The sequence below is a fragment of the Chiloscyllium punctatum genome, chromosome 9, assembly GCF_047496795.1.
Source record: "Chiloscyllium punctatum isolate Juve2018m chromosome 9, sChiPun1.3, whole genome shotgun sequence".
Lineage (NCBI taxonomy): Eukaryota > Metazoa > Chordata > Chondrichthyes > Orectolobiformes > Hemiscylliidae > Chiloscyllium > Chiloscyllium punctatum.
In genome coordinates this window covers 39802651-39828787 of record NC_092747.1, presented here as the reverse complement: position 1 = coordinate 39828787, position 26137 = coordinate 39802651, and the positions used below count along the sequence as shown (strand labels likewise).

At 42.6% G+C, this 26137-nt stretch overlaps 2 protein-coding genes across 3 annotated transcripts in view; one reads left to right on the top strand and one right to left on the bottom strand.

Annotated features, from left to right (window-relative positions):
- The window catches only part of flt3 (fms related receptor tyrosine kinase 3), a 154136-nt gene extending 129815 nt beyond the window's left edge, over positions 1 to 24321 (bottom strand). The window contains exon 1 of the mRNA XM_072577294.1: positions 24006 to 24321. The gene's annotated coding sequence lies outside the window, so the exon portion shown is untranslated. The remainder of the gene's footprint in view (positions 1 to 24005) is intronic.
- Positions 24322 to 24852: 531 nt separating this feature from the next.
- The window catches only part of pan3 (poly(A) specific ribonuclease subunit PAN3), a 161618-nt gene continuing 160333 nt past the window's right edge, over positions 24853 to 26137 (top strand). For both annotated transcript variants that reach the window (XM_072577296.1, XM_072577295.1), the window contains exon 1: positions 24853 to 25213. In XM_072577296.1, the coding sequence (XP_072433397.1) occupies positions 24853 to 25213 (361 nt within the window). The remainder of the gene's footprint in view (positions 25214 to 26137) is intronic.

The following is a 26137-nucleotide window of genomic DNA, read 5'->3' as shown; positions in this document are numbered from 1 at the left end:
AAGAATCAGCCTGATGTCGTCAGATTCCCCCAATCACACTTTTCAGACAGTGTTCCAAATACCACTGTCATTATCTATGGCAATGTCCTATCCCACTGGCAGAACAGTTGCTACAGAGATGGTGATACAGGTAATATACAGTATATAGAGGTTGTCCTGGAAGTCCTCAGCATGGATGCTAAACTCCATGAAGTCTCATGGAATCAGGTTGAATATGGGCAAGGAAACCTCCTGCTCATGACCACCTCCCACCTCTCTGGATGATTCCTCCATGTTTAACATAATCGAAGAAACACTGAGGGTGATAAGGGCACAGAATGGTCTCTGGCCAGGGGACTTCAATGTCCATCACCCAAGTGTCTCAGTGCCACCATTGCTGACCAAGATGGCTGAATCCAAAATGACAGTTACAAACCTGGATCTGTTTGCAGGTTGTGAGAAAAGCAACAAGCTGGAAAATCGAACTTAATGCAGCCCTCACTGATCTACCTGTTGTAGATGAATTTCTCCAGGATCATATTGGTAGCAGTGGCTGCTACCAGGTCCTTGTGAAGGTGAAGTTCTGTCTTCACATGCAAGATACCTTCCATCAGGTTGTGTAGCACTGCCATTTTGGTAGATGGGATTGATTTCAAACAGATCTCGCAATGACTCCATGAGCAACCAACAGATTTGGATCCAACCACAATCTATGAACTCAAGACCCAGCAAATTATCCAATCTTCTGCTACTAGCCAGGGATCAACACTGGCTCAGTGAACACCATAGGAAGGAGTGCCAGGAGCTGCACTGGGTAGGCCTAAAAATGAGGTGACAATTTGGTGAAGTCCAACCTAGGACAACCAACAGGAGGAGGAGGCACCATCCTTACTAATGGAGGGACCAGTACATCAATGCAAAAGGCAAGGCTGAAGCATTTGCAACTATCTTCAATCTAAGTGGATGATCCATCTTAGACTGTCCTCAGGTTCCCAGCGTCACAGATAGATGTTTTCAGCCTATTCAATTCACACTGTCATAACAAAAGAATGGTTGAAGGCAAAGTTTGTGAGCCCTGACAAAATTCTGCAATACTTGTGCTCCAAAAGTAATATGCCCCTAAACAAGCTATTCCAATTTAACTGCAACACCAGCATCTACCCAATTATGTGGAAAATTGCCTGAGTATGTCAACAAATCCATCTGGCTAATTGCCATCTCATCAATTGACTCTTAATCATTAGAAAGAGTAAGCTGGGAATATTATGGTGAGTAACTTCCTTAATTCACCGAAGCCTGTTCACTATCTACTAGAGAAAATGAGAATTGCAGATTCTGGAGAGTCAGTCAAAAAGTGTGGTGCTAGAAAAGCACAGCTGGTCAGGCAGCATCTGAGGAGCAGAAGGGTTGACCTTTCAAGCTTAAGGCCTTCATTAGAGATGAAGGGTTTGCGGCCAAACTGTCGACTGTCCTGCTCCTTGGATGCTGCCTGACCTGCTGTGCTTTTCCAGTGCCACACTTTTCAACACACCATCTACTCGGCACAAGTCAGAAGTATTCCATCATACTCTTAACTTACATGGATGAGTATAGCTGTTTTGTTCATGTTCAGATCAAGGCTGCAATGAGGTCAGGAGTTAACTGGCCTCGTGGAATTTAAATTGATTTCGCTAAGTACCTGTAAATGCTGTTGATAGCGCTGTTGATGTCGCCTTCCTTCACTTTACTAACAGTAGATTAATGAGGTGCTAAATGGACATGTTAGATTTGTTCTGCTATATGTGTACAGAACATACCCTTCTGCATTGTCAGGTAATGCCACTTTCCTAACTGTACTGGAACAGCTTGGTTAGGGTCATGGCAAATTCTAGAGCACACTTCTTTTGTCCTGGTCCTGGAATGCTGTTGGAGCCCACTGCCTTTGCAGTATCCAGAGTCTTCAGCCTCTGCTTGATACCACGTGCAGTGAATTGAATTGGTTAAAGACTGGCATCTATGATGCTGGGAACCTTAAAAGGGTGCCAAAACAAATCATCCATTTGGCACTTGTGGCTGAAGGTTTCCTCAAGTGTTTCAGCCTTAACTTTGCACATCCCCATTATTAAGCTTGGGAATATTTGTGGAACACTCTCTTCTAGTGAGTTGTTTAATTATCCATCACCATTCACAGCTGAACGTAACAGGAGTGCAAAACATCGATTTTTTTCCATTGGGTGTTAAATTTCTTAGTCCTACTAATGCTGTTTCACACAGTAATCCTGTGTTGTAGCTCTACCAGGTTGACACCCCATTTTTAGGTATGCCTAATGCCGTTCCTGGCATACTTTCCTGCCCTCTTAATTAAATAGGCTTGATGGTAATGCAAGTGTGGGGTTATCCAAGATTATAAAGTTGCTGCTGCTGATGGCCCATGGCCAATTCAAGACCAGTCTTGCTGGTCTTGAATTGTTGGATCTATTCAAAATCAAGACGTCTCTATTTTGAAATCCGTTTAGCATGGTCATAGTTCCACACATGACTGAGTGTATCATCAGTGTGAAGATGGGACTTTGTCTCTACAAGAACTGTGCTATCATCACTCCCACTGATATTATCACAGACATATGCATCTGGTCAGTAGGTGGTCAAGTATGTTTTTTCTTTTTGATGGCCCCCTCACCACCTGCTGCAAACTCAGTCTAGCAGCAGTATCCTTTAGGATTTGATTGGCTTGTTCAGTAGTAGTGCTGTTGAACCACTCTTGGTGATGGCACTGATCAGCAAGGAAACAACTGGTGTCCTTGCAACCCTCAGTCCTTCCTAATTGGATTTCAAAATGGAGACGTCTTGATTCAGCAGACAATGACATTGGTGGGGGGACGTTGGAACAATTTATTCAGCAGGAGCTTTCCTTGTCCATATTTAGAATCTGAAGTCAATATTGAGGACTCCCAGAGCAACTCCTTCCCTCCTGTATACTTCTTCAGATATCTTGCTAGTGGATCAAGATGTTTCCAGATTTAGTGATGGTGTTGTCCATGACATTGAAAAATACAATTCTATTGAGAATTACTATGTCAAGTGCTGTTTGATTAGTCTGTGAGACAGCCCTCCCGAGTTTGGCATTAGCCTGTAGATAAGGGGGAGCTTTGCAGAGCCAACAAGGATGAGTTTGCCACTGTTAAGTCTGGTGCCTAGATCAATGTCAGGTGGTCTGTCCTGTTTCAGATCTTTTTGAGACTAATTAGCAGTTTGATATCACAGAGTGGTTTGCTAGCTGTACAGGAGGCTACTAAGTAAGATAAGGACTCATGGTGTCAGAGGCAAGAAGCTTGGCTACTTGGCAGAGAGCAGCGAGTAGGGATAAAAGTGCTCTTCTTAGGATAGCAGCCAGAGACAAATGGTTTTCTGCAAGGCTCAGTGTTGGGACCACAACTTTTCACTTTATACATGAATGATCTAGATGAAGGAACTGAGGGTATTCTAGTTATGTTTACAGACAATACAAAGATAGGTAGAAGGGTTGGTAGCATTGAGGAGGAGGAGACTGCATATGGATTTGGACAGGTTAGGAGAATGGGCAAAGAAGTGGCAGATGGAATACAATATTGGAAAGTGTGAAGTCATGCACTTTGGTAGGAAGAATAGAAGCATGGACTATTTTCTATACAGGGAGAAAGTTCAGAACTCTGGAATGCAAAGAAACTTGAGTGTTCTAGTCCAGGATTTTCTCAAGGTAAACTTGCAGGTTGAGTCAGTAGTTAGGAAGGCAAATGTGATGATGGCATTTATTTTGAGGAGATTTGAATATACAAATAAGGATATAGTTCTGAGGCTCGATAACGCTCTGGTCAAACCACATTTGGAGTATTGTGCAGAGCTTTGGACCGCATATCTCAAGAAGGACGTACTGACCCTGGACTGTGTTCAGAGGACATTCATGAGAATGGTCCCAGGAATGAAAAGCTTAACATATTAGGACCGTTTGAGGATGCTGGGTTTATACTCGATGGAGTTTAGAAGGATGAGGGGTGATCTAATTGAAACATACAGAATACTGAATGGCAGCATCCAAAGAGCAGGAGAATCGATGTTTCAGGCAGGAGAATCGCCTCAGGCAACTGTCTCTGTGGAATTTGCACATTCTCCCTGTATCTGTGTGGGTTTCCTCCAGGTGTTCCGTTTCCTCCCAGAGTCCAAAAATGCGCAGGTTAGGAGAATTGGCCATGCTAAATTGCCCCTAGTGTTGGGTGAAGGGGTAAATGTTGGGGAATGGGTGTGGGTGGGTTGCTCTTTGGAGGGTTGGTGCGGACTTGTTGGGCTGAAGGGCCTGTTTCCAGACTAAGTAATCTAATGTTGAGATGTTTCTGTTGGTAGGAGAGACTGGGACCTGAGAGCATAGCCTCAGAGTAAAGGGAAGTCCTTTTAAAACTGAGATAAGGAGAAACCTCTTCAGCCACAGGGTAGTGAATCTATGGAATTCAATCGCCACAGAAAGCTGTGGAGGCCAGATCACTGAGTATATTTAAGATTGAGATAGATGGGTTATTGAGTATCAAGGAGATTGAGGATTACAGGGAGAGAGTGGGAGAATGGGTTTGAGAAACTTATCAGCCATGACTGAATAGTGGAGCAGACTCGATGGGCTGAATGGCCTAATTTCTGCTCCTATGTCTTATGGTTATTTCAGTCGGTAGTTGAGACTCAATCATATTGCTGTGAGTCGAGAATAGGTCATACCAGGTAAACATGACAGACTACTCTCCCTAAAAGGTATTAGTGAACCAGATGGTTTTTATGATAATCAACAATGGTTTATAGAACATAGAACCTTAGCTCCCTCAACATTTCTTCATAAGACATACCTTCCTGTCCAGGCAGCAACATGGTAAATCTTCTTTGTACCTTCTCTAAAGCTTCCACATCCTTCCTATAATGAGGCGACCAGAACTGAACACAATATTCCAAGTGTGGTCTAACCAGGGTTTTATAGAGCTGCAGCATACCTCGTGGCTCTTAAATGCAATCCCCCTACTAATGAAAGCCAACATATCATACGCCATCCAAAGTTGTGTGGCAACTTTGGAGGATCTATGGACATGCATCCAAAGATCCATGTTTCATGATCAAAATTAGACTTTCAATTCAAATCTCATAACTGAGATTCAAACCCAGGTTCTCAGTGTATTATGTGTCTCCAGATTTCTAGTCCAGGGACAATATTACCACGTCATCCCATTGTCATGTCCTTCTAGGCAGCAAAGGATGTGAGTTATCAGTTATTAGGACCAGGCGAGGACAGCAAAATCAACTCTCATCTTTACAACCTCCCCAGATTGGCCACACAAAGAATTACTTTTCTTTTTAACAATAGACTACGTAGGTAACTAACTTCCACTCTTTAGTAAGGAGCCAATTTAGATTACTTACAGTGTAGAAACAGGCCCTCTGGCCCAACAAGTCCACACTGACCCGCAACCCACCCAGACCAATTCCCCTACATTTACCCCTTCGCCTAACACTACGGGCAATTTAGCGTGGCCAATTCACCTAACCCACACATTTTTAGACTGGTGGGAGGAAGTCGGAGCACCCGGAGGAAACCCACGCAGACACGGGGAGAATGTGCAAATTCCACATAGTCAGTCGCCTGAGGCAGAAAGTGAACCCGGATCTCTAGTGTTGTGAGGCAGCAGTGCTAACCACTGTGCCACCATGCCGCCCACAGTTTGTTGAATGAAAGAAAAACTATTTTCTTGTCTGCTAACCCCCAAGAAAAATAATGAAGTTGTGACATAAAGCATACGCCCAGGTGAGGTCAGTGCAGGACAGAGAGAGAGATAGAGAGAGAGAGAGAGAGAAAGAAACTGACACCAGAGTGATCCTGCACAGTACTGCCTTTGCTGTTTGAATTCATGCATCGCAGGACATCAGAGTGCATCTGGGAAAATTAACAAACAGTGAAATTCACAACTGATCTTGGAGTAACTGTTTGGGTGAAGTTCACAACACAGAATCAGATAAGTTAATTGTTTAAAGTGGCCTACAGAAAGTCTGCAGTAGTGAGTAGAGGGGTTATTTTTTGATTATATGTTTTATGAGATATATCTCTTGATTAAATTTAAAATATAAGTTGTAACTATTAATCTAACCTGGGGTAGTGTTTTGTAGAGGAATAAGACAGTGTTATTTTCTGGATCTGTAGATTGTGAAGGAGCAAAAATGGTCTTTAGTAGAATGATGTGTGCTTCTTGTCAGATGTGGGGGTTTGAAGAGAGTTTATTGCTGTTGGTTGCGAATCTTATCAGATCAAATGGATCGGTTGGAGAGACAGTTAGAAGCAATGAGGAATTTGCAACAGCAACAGTATGTGATGGATGGCAGTTATAGGAAGGGGAGAAAGTCTCAGATACAGTCACATAGATGGGTTAATTCCAGGAAAGATAAGCGAGGTAGGCACCTAGTGCAGGTGTGTTCTATGGTGATACCCATTTCAAACAAGTATGCTGTTTTGGAAAATGTAGGGGGTGATGGATTCTCAGGGGAACATAGCACGAACAGCCAAGTTTCTGGTATTGAGACTGGCTCTAATGCAACAAGAGGTATGTTGGGTTTCAAGAGATCAATTGTGTTAGGGGATTCTCTAGTCTGAGGTACAGATAGATGTTTCTGTGGCCAGCAGCGAAAAATCAGAATGGTGTAATGCTTCCCTAGTGCCAGGATCAAGGATGTCTGAGAGGGTGCAGAATGTTCTCAAGGTGGAGCGGGTCCAGCAAGAGGTCATTGTCCACATTGGAACCAATGACATAGGAAGGGAAAAGGTTGAGATTCTGAAGGGTGATTAGAGAGAGTTAGGCAGGAATTTAAAAAGGAGTTCCTCGAGAGTAGTAATATCTGAAATACTCCCGGTGCTACGAGCTAGTGAGGGCAGGAATAGGAGGATAGACAGATGAATGCATGGCTGAGGAGCTGGTGTATGGGAGAGGGATTCATATTTTTGGATCATTTGAATCTCTTTTGGGGTAGAAGTGACCTGTACAAGAAGGACGGATGGCACCTAAATTGGAAGGGGACTAATATACTGGCAGGAAATTTGCTAGAGGTGGGGAAGTGGGACCCAGGGAGATAGTGAGGAAAGAGATCAATCTGAGACTGGTACAGTTGAGAACAGAAGAGAGTCAAACAGGCAAGGACAAGGTAGGACTAATAAATTAAACTGCATTTATTTCAATGCAAGGGACCCAACGGGGAAGGCAGATGAACTCAGGGCATGGTTAGGAACATGGAATTGGGATATCATAGCAATTACAGAAACATGGCTCAGGGATGAGCAGGACTGGCAGCTTAATGTTCCAGGATACAAATGCTACAGGAACGATAGAAAGGGAGGCAAGAGAGAAGGGGGAGTGGTGTTTTTAATATAGGATAGCATTACAGCTGTGCTGAGGGAGGATATTCCTGGAAATATATCCAGGGAAGTTATTAGGGTGGAACTGAGAAATAAGAAAGAGATGATCACCTTATTGGGATTGTATTATAGACGCCCTAATAGTCAGAGGGAAATTGAGAAACAAACTCGTAAGGAGATCTCAGCTATCTGTAAAAATAATAGGGTGGTTATGGTAGGGGATTTAAACTTTCAAAACATAGACTGGGACTGCCATCGTATTCAGGTTTAGATGGAGAGGAATTTGTTAAGTGCGTACAAGAAAATTTTCTGATTCAGTATGTGGATGTACCTACTAGAGAAGGTGCAAAACCTGACCTACTCTTGGGAAATAAGGCAGGGCAGGTGACTGAGGTGTCAGTGGGGGAGCACTCTGGGGCCATTAGATTTAAATTAGTGATGGAAAAGGATAGACCAGATCTAAAAGTTGAAGTCCTAAATCGGACAAAGGCTAATTTTGATGGTATTAGGCAAGAACTTTCAAAAGCTGACTTGGGCAGATGTTTTCAAGTAAAGGGACGGCTGGAAAATGGGAAGCCATCAGGAATGAGATAACAAGAATCTAGAGAAAGTATATTCCTGTTAGGGTGAAAGAAAAGGTTGGTAGGTATAGGAAATGCTGGATGATTAAAGAAATTGAGAGTTTAGTTAAGAAAAAGAAGGAAGCATATGTCAGATATAGACAGGATAGATCGAGTGAGTCCTTAGAAGAGTATAAAGGCAGTGGGAGTATACTTAAGAGGTAAATCAGGAGCGCAAAAAGGGGACATGAGATAGCTTTGACAAATAGAATTAAGGAGAATCCAAAGAGGTTTTACAAATACATTAAGGACAAAAGGGTAACTACGGAGACAATAGGGTCCCTCAAAGCTCAGCAAGGCAGCCTTTGTGTGGAGCCACAGAAAATGGGGGAGATACTAAACAAGTATTTTGCATCAGTATTTACTGTGGAAAAGAATATGGAAGATATAGAATGTCGGGAAATAGATGGTGACACCTTGCAAAATGTCCATATTACAGAGGAGGAAGTCTGGATGTCTTAAAATGCATAAAGGTGGATAAATTCCTAGGACCTGATCAGGTGTACCCTAGAACTCTGTGGGAAGCTAGAGAAGCGATTGCTAGGCCTCTTGCTGAAATATTTGTATCATCGATAGTCACAGGTGAGGTGCCAGAAGACTAGAGTTTGGCTGACATGGTGCCACTGTTTAATAAGAGTGGTAAGGCCAGCCAGGGAACTATAGACCAGTGAGCCTGATGTCAGTGGTGGGCAAGTTATTGGAGGGAATCCTGAGGGACAGGATGTACATGGCTTTGTGCATGGGAAATCATGTCTCACATACTTGATTGAGTTTTTTGAAGAAGTAACAAAGAGGATTGATGAGGGCAGAGTGGTAGATGTGATCCATATGGACTTCAGTAAGGTGTTCGGCAAGGTTCCCCATGGGAGACTGGTTAGCAAAGTTAGATCTGATGGAATACAGGGAGAACTAGCCATTTGGATACAGAACTGGCTCAAAGGTAGAAGACAGAAGGTGGTGGTGGAGGGTTGTTTTTCAGACTGGAGGCCTGTGACCAGTGGAGTGCCACAATGATCGGTGTTGGGTCCTCTATTTTTTGCCATTTACACAAATGATTTGGATGCAAGCATAAGAGGTACAGTTAGTAAGTTTGCAGATGACACCAAAATTGGAGGTGTAGTGGACAGTGAAGCAGGTTACCTCAGATTACAACAGGATCTTGACCAGATGGGCCAATGGGCTGAGATGTGGCAGATGGAGTTTAATTCAAATAAATGAGAGGTGCTGCATTTTGGGAAAGCAAATCTTAGCAGGACTTATGCACTTAATGGTAAGGTCCTAGGGAGTGTTGCTGAACAAAGAGATCTTGGAGTGCAGGTTCATAGCTCCTTGAAAGTGGAGTCGCAGGTAGATGGAATAGTGAAGAAGGTGTTTGGTATGCTTTCTTTTATTGGTCAGAGTACGGAGTACAGGAATCGGGAGGTCATGTTGCGGCTGTACAGGTTAGGCCACTGTTGGAATATTGCATGCAATTCTGGTCTCCTTCATATCAGAAAGATGTTGTGAAACTTGAGAGGGTTCAGAAAAGATTTACAAGGATATTGCCAGATTTGAGCTATAGGGAGAGGCTGAATAGGCTGGGGCTGTTTTTCCTGGACCGTCAGAGGCTGAGGGGTGACCTTATAGAGGTTTACAAAATTATGAGGGGCATGGATAGGATAAATAGACAAAGTCTTTTCCCTGGGGTTGGGGGAGTCCAGAACTAGAGGGCATAGGTTTAGGGTGTGAGGGGAAAGATATAAAAGAGACCGAAGGGGCAACCTTTTCACACAGAGCGTGGTATGTGTATGTTTCCTGATGAAGGGCTTTTGACCGAAACATTGATTTTACTGCTCCTCGGATGCTGCCTGAACTGCTTTGCTTTTCCAGCACCTCTAACCCAGAACCGTGTATGGAATGACCTGCCAGAGGAAGTGGTGGAGGCTGGTACAATTGCAACATTTAAGAGGCATTTGGATGAGTATATGAATAGGAAAGGTTTGGAGGGATATGGGCCAAGTGCTGGCAGGTGGGACTAGATTGGGTTGGGATATCTGGTTGGCATGGACGTGTTGGACCAAAGGGTCTGTTTCCATGCTGTACATCTCTATGACGCTATGAGGTACAAAACTGAAATGAGATATTGTGCAGTATGAAAGAAACATAAGATATTGTTTAAAGTCATTAGGGTGTCTTGAATTGTAAGGTTTTAACTTGTGACCATGATTGTTCAACTGATATCTTAAATCACCAGCAGTTACAAATACCCTTCTTAAATTTTTGATGTCTCTCTTCTATCTGTACTGTCAATGGTTTCCTCGAGAGCAGGCAGTACATATTCTGCAGCTGGTTCTAAGTCAGTTCTGCAGTCAAAAATCCATTTCCTTGTTCTGTCAAAAGCAATTGCTTTAAAAATAAGTTGGTTTGTGTGTTTTCATGCCTGGGTTCATTATCGCTAAGTTTAATAATTGCAGATGATATTTCTCATCTCCAATATGTGAAATTTGTTGTACTGGTTAAATAAAAATTAGGAGGAGAGTCTTTTCATGCTTGACTGAGTTGACTAGTTTCAGTGTCTTTTGATAAATACCAGTTTCAGTTTAGAGTTTTGTATTCTACATTGGTTTCACGAAGCTTGGCTAATTTGAGAGTTGGCATGCAGTTCTGTATAGTGGGGCATCCTCCCACTTGAGATCAGAAGTACCATTGTGTTAATATATTGTTGCTCCCAATGTAATCTCACTGCAGAGCAGCCAGGTTTCAGGTGAATGACCACTGACCAATCTTTTGATTGAGGGGATGCGGGATGTACAGCATTCCTAAACAAATACGTCACTAATGTTACATAAGTTGCTACACGTCATTCTGCTGTAACGCATGTTTCATCAGCACAAATTGGCTAGAACACGAATGACAAATTGTGGATATTCCTTGGATAATGCAAACTTTCTACTGAACAGGTATGCAATTTTCTGTTAGCGATCTTTTACAGCGTGATTTTCTATAGCACAAGGTTGCAGAGGCACACAACTGTCATAGTATAGCAGAACATCCTGCAGAAGATTGCATGCCTAAGAAGTAAATCTGAATGTTCCCCAATTGGAAACAATGGATGAACTGGGAGATCCACTTCCTACTGAAGTCTAGGTCTGAGGAATACAAGTCAGGCAATCCTGACCTCTACAGAAAATTCAGGTATGACCTTTATAAGGCCAGAAACAGTACCAAACTATACTCGAGACCTAGACTAACCATACGGACACCCATCATTTGTGGGAAGGTTTACACGACATAATAGGCTATAAAGTGAACTTGAACAGAATCACAGACAACAGGACATCCTTGACCAATGACTTAAATGTATTCTATGCTCGCTTTGAACAAAAGGTAATTTAAATGATGTCATTTATCCCAGCCGCCACATATGCACCTGTACCACCAGAGACATTAAATTAACTTTCTATAGAGAGTGAACCCACGAAAAGCAACTTCCCTGGATACAGTCCTCAGCTATGCACTCCGATCCTGTGCAGACTGGCTGGCGTGGGTTTTTGCAGACATCTTTGAACTCTCCTTACTACGATCTGAAGTCCCCATCAGCTTCAAGAAGATCACCATCATTCCTGTGCCAAAGAAAAATCATGCAGTGTGCCTCAATGACTACTGCTCAGTGGCTCTGATCTTCATAATTATGAAGTGCTTCAAGAAGTTAGTCATCGCTCACATCAACCCCAGCCTACCAAACTGCCTTGATCCTTTGTAATTTGCTTACTGACGCAACAGGTCCATAGCAGATGCCATCTCCCAGCCCCTACATTCATCCTTGGAATATCTGGAACAAGGATAACTACATCAGGTTCCTACTTATTGACCGCAGATCTGCCTTCAACACCATAATTCCATACAAACATCCCTAAACGCAGAGGCCTAAATCCTGGCTGCCCCCGTAACTGGATCTTCAACTTCCTGACCCATCGGCTGTAATTAGTAAGAATAGGTGATATCACCTCCTCTACCATAATATTCAACACCAGTGTCCTGCAACACTGAACACTTAGCACCCCTACTATAGTCCTCTTTCACTTACGACAGTGTGGCCAAATACTGCCCCAAATCCATTAAAAGTTTGCTGACTACATCACTGCTATAGGTCAGATCTCAAACAATGATGAGACAGAACATAGCAAAGAGATTGAGTGCTTAATGACATGGTGTATAGAAAACAATCTCATCATCAATGTCAGCAAAATGAGCTGGTCGTTGAGCGAAAACCTCTATCTGCATCAATGGCTCTGAGGTGGAGATGGTCAAGAGATTCAAGGTCCTGGGAGTGATGATCACCAACAATCTGTCCTGGTCCACTCATGTCGATGCGATGGTCAAAAAAGCATAACAATGTCTCTACTTCCTCAGGAGGCTAAGGAAATTTGGCATGTCCATAAGGACTCTTACCAGCTTTTATAGAAACCAAACTATCTGGATGCACCACAGCATGGTATGGCAACTGCCATTCCCAATACTGCAAGAAATTGAGTTGTGAACACAACCTAGTCCATCATGCAAATGAGCCTTCCAACCATTGACCCATCTATACTTCCCGCTGTCTTGGGAAAATAACCAACCTAATCAAAGACCCTTCTCTCCCAGTTACACTCTCTTCCATTAGGAAGAACATATAAAAATTTGAATACACATATGAATAGATTCAAGAATGACTTCTTCCCTACCGTTATTAGATTCTTGAACAGACCTTTTAAATATTGATTGTGATCTCTCTCTCTACACTTTCTCTCTAGCTGTAGCACTGTATTCTACATTCTGTTCTGCTGCTCTGATGCACTTTGTATAATACAATCTGCCCATATAGCACATTAAACAATACTTTTCACTATATCTCGGTTCATATGGAGAAAGTGAGGACTGCAGGTGCTGGAGATCAGAACTGAAAATGTGTTGCTGGAAAAGCGTAGCGAGTCAGACAGCATCCAAGGAGCAGGAGAATCGACGTTCCGGGCATGAGCCCTTCTTCAGGAATCAGGAATGAGCCCTGAAGAAGGGCTCATGCCCGAAACATCGATTTTCCTGCTCCTTGGATGCTGCCTGACCTGCTGTGCTTTTCCAGCAACACATTTTCAGCTCGGTTCATATGACAACATTAAATTAATCAATCAAACTCCATAAAGACCAGCCCATGATTCTGGATCAGCTTTGGAACATTTGATTCTTTTGCTCTGCTGTTCCATTTTGCTTCGGGGAAATTTGTAATGAAATTCAGTAACAATGCCAACCCTGTTTAATGCCAAATTTTTATAATGATTGACAGGTACCATTGCCAACTTCAAGATACTAAGTGCACCCTCTTAAAGGAACAGAAAAAGAGCGAATTAAACTATTTGCAACAAAAAAAACAATCAAATTAAAATTTGATCCTTATGATGGAAGTGTAAGGCATGTGATTTATATATATATAAAGCATTATATAAACATAACTTATTTGATACTTTAGATTTTGAATTGGTGGCATGTGTATATAAAGGTTTCATATTTAACTTGTCAGTATTTCTGGAACTTTTTTAAACCAATAGGAATTTGTTTGCATTGGAGAAATTTTATGATCGGATACAGTAAACATTGAAAAATGTTTGAACACTTTCAGTTTAAAAGAATTAGGAATTTTATTTTATTTGGGAAAATAAAAGTTGACTTCAGTTTGTAGAAATCTTGATTAGAGTAAAATGTTTCTCCAGAAGATGACAGTTCAGAAATGGGTCTCCTCAGTAAAGGTATTAGTTTGATTTCCAGATCAGAAATGTTTCTGTGGAAGCCTGAAAATGTTATTTGAAACTGAGACACTCTAAGCTCAGTTGCATGAATAATTAAGGAGGAGGTTATCAAAGTCTCAAAACCAGGAAATGAAAGAAAGAGATAAGTCAAATCTACATGAAATAGACAAGGGAACTTTACGATGTATTTTGAAATCTTTAAAATTTTGTTATGTGTAAATAGTCTGGCTTTATCAATTTTATTTTCATTTTTTACATGGTAAGCTTGTTTTATTGTTAAAACCAATTTTTTGTATGCTCACATTTCCACAAAAGACCACCTCTTTGAATGCGAAATCTATCAAGCCAGCTTTCGGTCTGGGATCTGACTTGTCCAGTTATCAGTTATCTGACTTATCAGTTGGGATCATAGCAAGTGCATGCTCACTTGAAAGTTGAATTTACTGGATGAAAGAGGGATCTTTATTTTAAAAGTAATGGGTACATGACAGTTTTGGACCTAAAGTGGCTGTGTGTGAAGTTTATTGCATGGAATTTGAAGATGGCTTTGAATGTTGCTTAGAATTTTTTGGGAAATGCAGATATAAATGGATTATTTGAAATCTTTGACTAGAGCTAAACAGAGATAGCAGGTAAATTGAAGGTGGAAGTACAAATAGAGTCTCATAAGGATGAAAATCAAAATGTCAGCCTCATTCTGTTAACTATCATCTTTTCAAATATTGTATTTTATAAGTGAACTTGCACGACATTGCCCTTTTGCAGAAACAAATTCCAGTGCCTCTCAATATCTTTACTGGGTTCTGTCTTTGGATTGAAGCAAAAAGAAATACCTCCCCTTTTGAGATAAACTATTCTCAACCTCCAGTGGTCTGATTCTTCTCATTGATACTCGAATAATGATTTTCATGACTGCAGCCTTCTCTCCATTCTTGGTATATTCTAAGGAAACTATTGATATAGTTTTAATACCTATTTTCTAAGCTGATGTTTCTTTTCTGAGGATTTCTTAGACATTCCTATGAATATAATTGGTTTTCCATTTAACTTCCATCCAGTAGCTTTGTTTGTCCGGTCCTTTACAATGAAGCCATCTTATTTTCTTTATACTATTTTTTTGTTCCAGCCATTAGTTTTTACTATTTTGGGTTATACTCACAGATCTCTCTTAAATTTAGTGAACTCCGAACCTACAAGAGCCCCTATTTGTTATGATCATAACTAAGTTACTACTGGACAAGTCAGATCCTAGAATGAAATCTGGCTTAATGGATCATATTTTGCTCTCTTTCTAATTTAATGCGGCAAACGTTCACTAAAACATACGCATGCCAGGCTACAATTTGGCTTTAACAATTAAACACAACTGTAGTATGCAACAGCAAGAAAAATAAATGAGCAGCTATATATTTTTATTTGACTCTCAGTGTTTACACTGCAGTAATTCATTTCCTTAATTACTCTGATGAAGTTTTGTTGGAGGGGATGTTATGTCTGACTTCAGCAAGGTCTCCTTTGAACTAAATTTAGAAGCTTTTAATGAAATTAAGGAAAACCCTTGTTCACTCTAGCTTCTTTATCATGACTTTGTTTTCTCCTGTTGTAATCAAAGAATCACTGAATCCCTACAGCGTGAAAGCAAGCCATTGGGTCCATCAAGTCCACACCGACTCTTCGAACAGCATCCCATCCACCCCAATCTCTGCCACTCTGCATTTCTCATGGCTAATCCAGCTAATCTGCACATCTTTAGATTGTGGGAGGAAACCCATACCAAAGGATAATGTGGAAACTCCGCACAGACTGTTGCCCATGGGTGGAATGGAACCCAGGTCCCTGTCGCTGTGAGGCAGCAGTGTTAACCACTGAGCCACTGTGCTACACAACAGCCCACAGTATGAACAAACTTCCATGACTTATTCATGATGGCCTAGAGTCTCTTGCTGGTTTAAAATCATACTTCCTGAAAGACTGGAGTTGAAAAGTGTGGTCCTAGAAAAACATAGCAGGCCAGGCAGCATCCAAGGAGCAGGAGAATTGACGTTTCGGGCATAAGCTCTTCTTCAGGAATGAGGCTAGTGTGCCAAGCAGGCTGAGATAAAAGGTAGGGTGGAGGGAATTTGGGGGAGGGGCGCTGGGAATATGATAGGTGGAAGGAGGTGAGGGCGAGGGTGATAGGCTGGAGAGGGGGTGGGGGCAAAGAAATCAGGAAGAAGATTGCAGGTCAAGAGGGCGGTGCTGAATCCGGGGGTTGGGACTGAGATAAGGTGGTGGGGGGGGGGGGGGGGAGGGGAATTAGGAAGCTGGAGAAATCTACATTCACCCTGTGTGGTTGGAGGGTTCCTAGGCAGAAGATGAGGTGCTCTTCCTCCAGGCATCGTATGGCCAGGGTCTGGCGATGGAGGAGGCCAAGGACCTGCATGTACTTGGTGGAATGGGAGGGGGAGTTAAAGTGTTCAGCCACGGGGCAGTTGGGTTGGTTGGTGCGGGTGTCCCAGAGATGTTCCCTGAAATGTTCCGCAAGTAGGCGGCCTGTCTCCCCAATGTAGAGGAGACGACATTGGGTGCAGCGGATACAGTAAATGATGTGTGTAGAGGTGCAGGTGAATTTGCGACGGATATGGAAAGATCCATTGGGGCCTTGGAGGGAGGTGTGGGCGCAAGTTTTGCATTTCTTGCGGTTGCAGGGGAAGGTGCCGGGAGTGGAGGTTGGGTTGGTGGGGGGTGTGGACCTGACGAGGGAGTCGTGGAGGGAGTGGTCTCTTCGGAACGCTGATAGGGGTGGGGAGGGAAATATATCCTGGTGGTGGGGTTTGTTTGGAGATGGTGGAAATGATGGAGAATGATACGATGTATCCAGAGGTTGGTGGGGTGGAAGGTGAGGACCAGTGGGGTTCTGTCCTGGTGGCGATTGGAGGGGCGGGGTTAAAGGGTGGAGGTGCGGGGAGTGGAGGAGATGCGGTGGAGAGCATCATCGACCACGTCTGAGGGGAAAGTGCAGTCTTTGAAGAAGGAGGCCATTTGGTCCTCCTGAGAGCAGATGCGGCGGAGGCGAAGGAATTGGGAATATGGGATGGCGTTTTTACAGGGAGCAGGGTGGGAGGAGGTGTAATCTAGGTAGCTGTGGGAGTCGGTCGGTTTATAGTAAATGTCTGTGTTGAGTCGGTTACCCGAGATAGAAATGGAGAGGTCGAGGAAGGGGAGGGAGGAGTCTGAGACGATCCAGGTAAATTTGAGGTAGGGGTGGAAGATGTTAGTAAAGTGGATGAACTGTTGAACATGCTCGTGGGAGCATGAGGTAAGCCAATACAATCATCGATGTAGCGGAGGAAAAGGTGAGGGGTGGTGCCAGTGTAGCTGCGGAAGATGGACTGTTCCCCATATCCGATGAAGAGGCAGGCATAGCTGGGGCCCATGGCTACTCCTTTGGTTTGGAGGAAGTGGGAGGATTGGAAGAAGTAGTTGTTAAGAGCGAGGGCCAGTTCAGTCAGTCAAAGGAGGGTGTCAGTGGAAGGGTACTGGTTGGGTCAGCGGGAGAGGAAGAAGCGGAGGGCTTGGAGGCCTTCGTGATGGCGAATTAAAGCGTATAGGGACTGGATGTCCATCATGAAGTTAAGGTGTTGGGGGCCAGCGAAGCGAAAATCATGGAGGAGCTGGAGGGCGTAGGTGGTGTCCCGAACGTAGGTGGGGAGTTCTTGGACTAAGGGGGACAGAGAGTGTCGAGGTATGCAGAGATGAGTATGGTAGGGCAGAAGCAGTCTGAGACAATGGGTCGGCCGGGCACTCGGGTTTGTGGATTTTGGGCAGGAGGTAGAAACGGGCGGTCTGGGGTTGTGGGACTACGAGTTTGGAGGTGGTGGATGGGAGATCTCCTAAGGTGATGAGGTTATGGATGGTCTGGGAGATGATGGTTTGGTGGTGGGAGGTGGGGTCATGGTTAAGGGGGCAGTAGGAGGAGGTGTCTGCGAGTTGGCATCTAGCTTCAGCGGTGTAAAGATCGGTGCGCCAAACTACCACTGCGCCTCCCTTGTCTGCCGGTTTGATGGTGAGGTTGGGGTTGGAGTGGAGGGATGCGCGTTGTGAGGATGCAGTCCTCACTTTCTCCTTCCTGAAAGACTGACCTAGCAATTTACTAAACCCCATCACAAACAAACTGATTAAAACTCATATGCTACTAGTTTGAAACCCAAACTCCAATGTGCCTTTCAGATGCACAAGTTTATTTCTGAACCATCGATTGGCTGTGGAAGGGTGGCTTTGTTTGGGCTATTAATAAATGTGAAGAGATTCCATACTTTGTGTGTAAAGTGTATGAATATTTACGGAATTCTGAGCTACATAAATTACCCAAGCCACCTGAATACGTAAAAACAGTGTCTTTCAACATTCTAATTCACAACTTATTTTAATCTAGACTCTGCCACATTTTTTTTTACCGAAAATAAATGCATTGATATCATGTGTCTAAGGTTAAACACTGATTTAATTATTTTCATTCATGGCTAAATACTTTTGCAGTTAATTCCTGAGAGATCAAAACAGTATTTCAAGTAATGAATAAACTAGCAATTAAAAGTTATTATGATTTGATGGCAACCTTGACTTTCAAACCATTCAATATCTGAAGATCATAATTTGTTTTGGATGCCATGAAAGTAACAGACGTTCTGCTCAGCATACAAGCAGCCCGTTGATGCTCAAGTGAAAACTTTACAATCTTGAACGAATAGTCATAAACCAATTGAAAAAGTTGACAGGAGATTGACTGCATTAAATACCATAACATACTTAATGTATTTTGATGTGTTTATTATTACAATCTTGAATTTTCCTCCAATAGCATAGTATTTATTATTCTTATAGTTGGTGGCAACACAAATGATGCAGAAATTACGTTCATGAACTTAAAACGAAGCTCAGCATTAGGTTAGCAATGTTCAGAAATGACATTGAAGGAACATTTTAGCCACAGAACTATTATGGTTGAAGTGATTTTTAGGGTACATTTGCAGTCTTGCTTAGATTTTATTAATTGATGAAAATATTAACTTCTTTTACTAAAATAATCTGCTCATAGAATGTTACAGCGCAGTAGGGGCCCTTCGGCCCTTGATGTTGTGCCGACCTGTGAAAATAATCTGATGCCCATCTAACCTACACTGTTCTATTATTATCCATGTGTATGTTCAATGCACATTTAAATGCTCTTATTGTTGGCGAGTTTACTACTCATTGCAGGCAGGCTGTTCCATGCTCCTACTACTGAGTGAAGAAATTGCCCTTAATATCTGTCCTAAATCTATCATTCTTCAATTTAAAGCTATGTCAACTCATGTTAGCCTTCACCATCCAAGGAAAAAGGTGCTCACTGTCCACCCTATCCAACCCTCTCATTATCTTATATGTCTCGATTAAGTCACCTCTCAACCTTCTTCTCTCTAGTGAAAACAGCCTCAATTCCCTCAGCCTTTCCTCCTAAGACCTCCCTTCCATATCAGGCAGCATCCTAGTAAATCTCCTCTGAATCCTTTTCAAAGCTTCCACATCCTTCCTATAATGCGGTGACCAGAACTGCATGCAATACTCCAGGTGTGGCCTTATCATGACCTCATGGCTCCGAAACTCAATCCCCCTACCAATAAACGCTAAGAGACCATAATGCCTTTTTAATAACCTTATCAACCTGGGTGGCAAATTTCAGGGACTTATGGACCTAGACACCGAGATCTCTCTGTTCATCAACACTGCCAAGAATTTAACCATTAAAATTCAGCATTCCTGTCATTTCTTCTGAAGTGAACTACTTCACACTTTTCTGCATTAAACTCCATTTGCCAATTATCAACCCAGCTCTGCGTCTGATCTATGTCCCTCTGTAACTCACAACATCCTTCAGCACAATCCACAACTCTGCCCACCTTAGTGTCATCCACAAATTTACTAACCCATCCTTCTATACCCACATCCAGATAATTTATAAAAATCACAAACAGCAACGGCCCCAAAACAGATCCTTGCAGCACATTACTTGTAAGTGAACTCCAGGATGTACATTTCCTTTCAACCAACATCCTCTGTCTTCTTTCAGCTAGCCAATTTCTGATCCAAACCACTAAATCACCTTCAATCCCAAAACTCCGTATTTTGTGTAACAGCCTACTGTGTGGAACCTAGTCAAAAGCCTTACTTAAGTCCATGTACACCACATCAACAGCTTGACCTTCATCCAACTGTTTTGTCACCTTCCCGAAGAACTCAATAAGGTTAGTGAGGCACGATCTAACCTTCGCAAAACCGTGTTAACTATCCCTAATCGAATTATACCTTTCCAGATGATTACAAGTCCTATATCTTATAACCTTTTCCAACACCTTACCCCCAACCGAAGTAAGGCTTACTGGCCTATAATTACCAGGATTATCCTGACTCCCCTTCTTACACAAGAGAACATTAGCAATCCTCCAGTCTTCTGGCACTACTCCTGTTGACAATAATGACATAAAGATGGAAGCCAAAGGTTTTGCAATCTCCTCCCTGGCTTCCCCGAGAATCTAAGGATAAATCCCATCTGGCCCAGGGGTCCTATCTATTTTCAGATCTTCCAAAATTGCTAAAATCTCCTCTTTGTCAACTTTAATCTCATCTAATCTTGTAGTCTGTATCTCCATATTCTCACTAACATTGCCCTTTTCCAATGTGAATACTGACGAAAAGTATTCATTAAGCACTTCCCCTATGTCCTTAGATTCCACACACAACCTTCCACTACTATCTTTGATTGGCCCTAATCTTAATCTAGTCATTCTTTTATTCATGATATACCTATAGAAGGCCTTAGGGTTTTCCTTGATCCTATCCTCCAACAACTTCTCATATCCCCTGCTGGCTCTTCTAATTGCCCCTTGCTCATTGGGTCAAACCATGTTCTGTGCCCATGTAATTGCTTTCTACCAGTTTCTGCATTTTATAAAGTGTAACATCACAATTTTACAAAAAAAATTCAGTCCACTGAAATTAATAAATAAGTTTGAACATTTGCTTCTTGGTCTTTGGATGTGTCTGCATTTCCTTCTTTCCCATTGGATTTTTGTTTTCATTGCTCACCAGTCATGACACCAAAACATTTCCTTTCAATGGATTTTAGAATAATTTTGTCTAATTACATAAATACAGCAAAACAAAATTCAGGATATTGCTGCTGTCATGTAAGTATTCCTTTAAATATAAATTGTGACTTTTACCACATCCTCAGGAATAAAATGGTAGAAGGATTACCAAAATAAAAACCCAACCTTGTTTCCAAATGCAAATATAGAGATACCTAGGTCTTTACAAGCACTCACTCAAATTAAATAATTTGACAATATTTTTGGAAAAAGTGGACCGGAAACAACTTGTAGAAGATGAATCAGTGTTAGAACACCAGGAGTCACTCAAGGAGGAGATACAGAAGGTTCAGAATACATATGATCCCATAAAGCAAAAAAGTGAAGATTGTGAAATTAGACACATCTTTTAAAAGATCATACAGTGGGATAAGGCAAGAAAATAAAGATTGTGTGTCAAAACTGCTGTTTTTCATGATATATACTAATTGTCTAGTGGTGTTCTCGGCATGATTTCAAATTACATTGGTGATTGAACTTTTTTTCAAAACAACTATTTGCACTTTAGTTAAATGTAATGATTATATAGATTAGATTACTTACAGTGTGGAAACAGGCCCTCCGGCCCAACAAGTCCACACCGGCCCGCCGAAGCGTAACCCACCCATACCCCTACATCTACATCTACCCCTTACCTAACACTACGGGCAATTTAGCATGGCCAATTCACCTAACCTGCACATCTTTGGACTGTGGGAGGAAACCGGAGCACCCGGAGGAAACCCATGCAGACACGGGGAGAACGTGCAAACTCCACACAGTCAGTCGCCTGAGGCGGGAATTGAACCCGGGTCTCCGGCGCTGCGAGGCAGCAGTGCTAACCACTGTGCCACCGTGCCGCCCACGGGTTATAAAGGAGGGTTATAAATATTAGAGATTGCCAGCACAGAAAAAGGTCCTTTGGGCCATCATGAGGATATTATGTTGATTGATTGTGGTCAAAATAAGGCAGGAGTCATATACTTTTGTCTGTGGCTATATGCTTTTGGATAAGATTTACCACATAGCCTTAGACAAGCAGATTGCCATTTTTTAATGCTTGCTGTAAATGCAGTTTGAAACAAAACAACTTTAGGTTTCAATACACAGTTATTGCTTTAGCTTTGTAATTTGAAGTGCCTTATAAAGGCAAAAAGTGTTTAGTTTAGAAAGGCATCATGTGTTGGTACTGACTTGGTGAGATGAAGGGCCTGTTTTTGTGCTGTAATGTTCTATGATCTTTATGTAATAGGCCTATATATTTCTTTGAAGTTAAATTCAGGCGTAATGAGGTTGGTTCTTGGTAACAGAACGCTGATTTTCTGAAGAACAAAAGAAGATGGTACTTCTTTTTTTCAAAGTGACTTTTCTTTTAACTTGCTCCAAGGACCAGCAGTCACTGTGAAGTTTCTTATTAACAAATGGCTCCTGAACTCTCCAGACACCTACGTGCACCAATTAGACATTTGGGATGATGATCCTGTGGTAGGTTATTGTATGAGAGCCATAAATTCAATAACCAAACAGGGAAAGGATGTAATCTAAAGCATGCACCTAACGAACTTTGAATCATAGAAACCCCCAGTGCAGAAAGAGGCTATTTGACCGATCCAGTCTGTGACGACCCTTTAAAGAGCATCACATCCAGACTATGTGACCTTGTGTTTACCATAGCCAATCCACACCTCTGGACAATTTAGTATACCCAATCCACCTGACCTGCACATCTTTGGACTGTGGGAGGAAACCCACGCAGATATGGGGAGAACGTGCAAACTTCATACAGACAGCTGCCTGCGGATAGAATCGAACCAGAGTTTGTGACGCCGTGAGGCAGCAGTGCTAATCACTTAGCCACCATGCCTCCACATGTGGATATCTTCAGGAAACAGTCAGGAGATAATAGGAGGTGATATGATGACCATTAGAGTTAAGAATAAAACAAATAACTTCAGATCAGAAGCAAACAAAACCAGAAGTTGTTGGAGAAACTCGGCAGGTCTCCAATGCTAGAAGGAATGAAAAATTTAGTTCAGAGAAAAGATTATAAACACTGGAACGAAAACAGAAAATGTTGAAAATACTTAGCAGATTTGGCAGCATTTGTGGAAAGAAAACAGTTACTATTTCAGATCAAAACTAGGATTACTACCTTTGGATCAGAGGTGCCTGAGAAGTTATTTAGTCACATAATATATTAAATTATAAAGTGCCTAGTTAGAATGGTAAAGCACTATTTCTGTTAACAGTGTTTTAGTAGCCACGTAGCATACATTTTAAATAAATAGCAGAAGATATATAGGGGAGTTGAGAAACCTTTTCACTTTGAATATGGTGTAGGTTGAGAACACTTTGAAAAGGTGATATTGTCAGAAGTCCTGACCTTGTTTAAAAATAATTAGACATGCACTTTAAGAGCTAAAGACTAATAGCTGGAAAACGAGATTAGCTGAATAGGTCTCTTTGGCTGTCAGAGAACCTGAGCCAAATAGCCTCCTTCTGTGGTGCACATTTCTATCATTCTTCTTTCTATTGCAGGATGCTTATTTCAAGACTCAAATGTTTCATTCATGGATTTAGGTTTTTTAATTCAATCATTCTCGTTTTCAAATTAACCTTTTTTCCTCTGCATCCAGGTTGTGATTTTACACCAGAAATGCTTTCCTCAGCATTCAGTATACTTCGGGAACAATCTTTTCCTTTTATAAAAGCTGACCTCAATACTCATTCTTAAGCAATTGATTGAGAACCAGGAGCAAACATCCCCCATAATGTAAATTATTTTTGATTTGAAATGGATAACACCAATAAGCCATCACACTTTAGTTGCAACTAAAACCAGTGTGATTATAATGGAGCCATAACATGGTTACTGCTTAGTAGGTCATTTGGCCTGTTTGATTCCGGTCCTTCCTGAAGTAACAACTCACCTACCCTGCGTCCTTGGTCTTTTTCCCCCAGTCCTGCTATTATTTTTCCCCTTCAGATTACTGCCCAATTATTTTTCGAAAGTCGAGACTGAATCTCCCTCCACCTCTGGCAATGCATTGCAGGTCCTAACCACTTGCTCGGACAATAATAAAAAAAATAATTCTTTTTCTTCTGTCCTCACGTCATTTTGTCGGAATTGGTACCCTCTGTTTCTTCATCCTTCCGTTAACTGGAACAGCTTCTCTCTATCTGCTCTGTCCGGGTCCCCGAACAGCCGCTGGGCTTCAAACGCCTCCATTTTAAACCCGCGATTGTTTTTTTTTCGGTTTGCATACGGCGGGGGGGAGGGGGAGAGGGAAGGGGGAGAGAGACAGCAGTGATAACGAGAATCCATCAAGGTGGATCGGAATACAATCAGCAGGTGCACCCATTAATCTTGGCGGCGTTGAGGGAAAGAAGAGTGAAAGAAGTAGCAGCTGATAGCGACGCCCCCCTCCCTCCTCACCATTTGTTTTGATTCCTTGGGTGCGAATGCGCCAAGGCTGCGCATGCGCACTGAGTCGCCAGCTGGCTGCTCGGCGGAGGCCGCTTGCAGCCGAAAAAAAACAAGCAAGGTGGGGGGGGTAGAGAAAAACTTGTAGCTGCGGTCAAAGCGGCTCCCACCATCGGCAGAAATAAATATCACCGCTGGGGAGCCTAAGCCTTATCCGGTTTATCCATCCTTCCTGCTTTTTTTTTTCACCCCGATCGAGTGACGGAGGCGGTTGCATCGGGGCCTGTGTTTTTTCAGTGTGTGTGTGTTTTTTTTTGTTTTTTTATCGCACCCGCCCGCCCGCTCCTTTTCCTTCCAATGTTGTTGTTCTTGTTCCTCTCCGCCTCGGCTCACGGATTTGAATTGTGGGAGAAGCAGGGAGGCCGGAGCCGGATCTGGACCCGCCGCGGCTCTGCCTCCCGGCCGGCCGTGCGTGCAGTCGCCGCCGCCGTTTGAAAAGGTGGCTTACTCCAGCCTTTTCCCGTCTCCGCCTGCCATGAACGGTGGCGGCGGCGGCGGCGGCGGGCCACTGCCAGGCGGGGGCTCCAAGGTGAAGTACTGCCGTTACTATGCCAAGGACAAGACCTGTTTCTACGGCGACGAGTGTCAGTTCCTGCACGAGGATCCCAACAATGGCGCCGCTTCCGCGAGCCTCGGTCTTATCGTCAATAACAACCACCCGGGACTGGCAGTCGGGACGGCCGCGGCTGCGCCGGGAGCCGGCGGCGGCGGAGGAGGAGCTGCAGGCGGAGGAGGGAGCGGCGGCGCTGCCGCCGGGGGAGGATACCCACACCCACACGGAGGGCCCAAGAAAAACGAGCTCGGCAGCCTGGTGGAGCCCGGGCAGCTGCTCACCAGTGAGTGTGATGTTGGATATGTGTCAAACCTTATACTAAACTAATCCCCTAAAGTGCCGCGTATAGAAGGAGACGCTGTTGCGCGATGCAAATACATTGTCTTTTTTTTTACACACGCTCAATCCTGTAGAGGAAACGGCGGTTTGCTTGTCAAGTGCACCCGGAAGAGTAGGTGTCTTCAACAAACAAAACGGACAGACATACCATTATTATCGTTGATCGATTTTAACCATTAAATATGTCCTGGAAAAGTGATTTGTCATGGGGCATACATGCTTTCTAAACTGAAAAATCTATAATGATAACTTTAGGGGAATTATTGAGAACACGCCCTGTTGACCCATGTAAGGCAAAAGTACCAAATAAACCATGAAATGTAAGTTTTCTGATGTAGTTGATTCACACAGTTGTACTCCTGAAGTTTAATGGATTGAGATGTAGGTATAGGTTCTAAATATGCTGAAGGGTTTTAGTTTAAAAATTCGAGATACTTCAGCGATTAAGTACTTCAACTTACATTTATTTTGTCACCTTGTAATGAAAAGTAAAATCCCCATGGCATTTCAGTGAAGTGAGATTGAACAGATTTTCTACCATAAAGGGAAATTGGCAGAGATTACCAAATCAGATATAGGTATGGAGGACAGATAGTATAGGGACATTTGTAGGATAACCATCAATGATGGAACAAAAGTAAATTGGGAGTGTATGGCAAACACAAATGGTTGCAATCAGTTTGGCAGTTTTCTTTTAATTTATCTCTGATTTTGTCTGGGCAAAGGTACTTTTCAGGAAGGTAAGAAGAACCTGAAAAGTTTAAAAGTTAACTTTTATCTAATCTAATCTCAACACTAGCATTCTGCACATGATATGGTGCTGTCAGGTTATATGTTATTTAGATAAGTTTAGTATTTTTCTGATCAA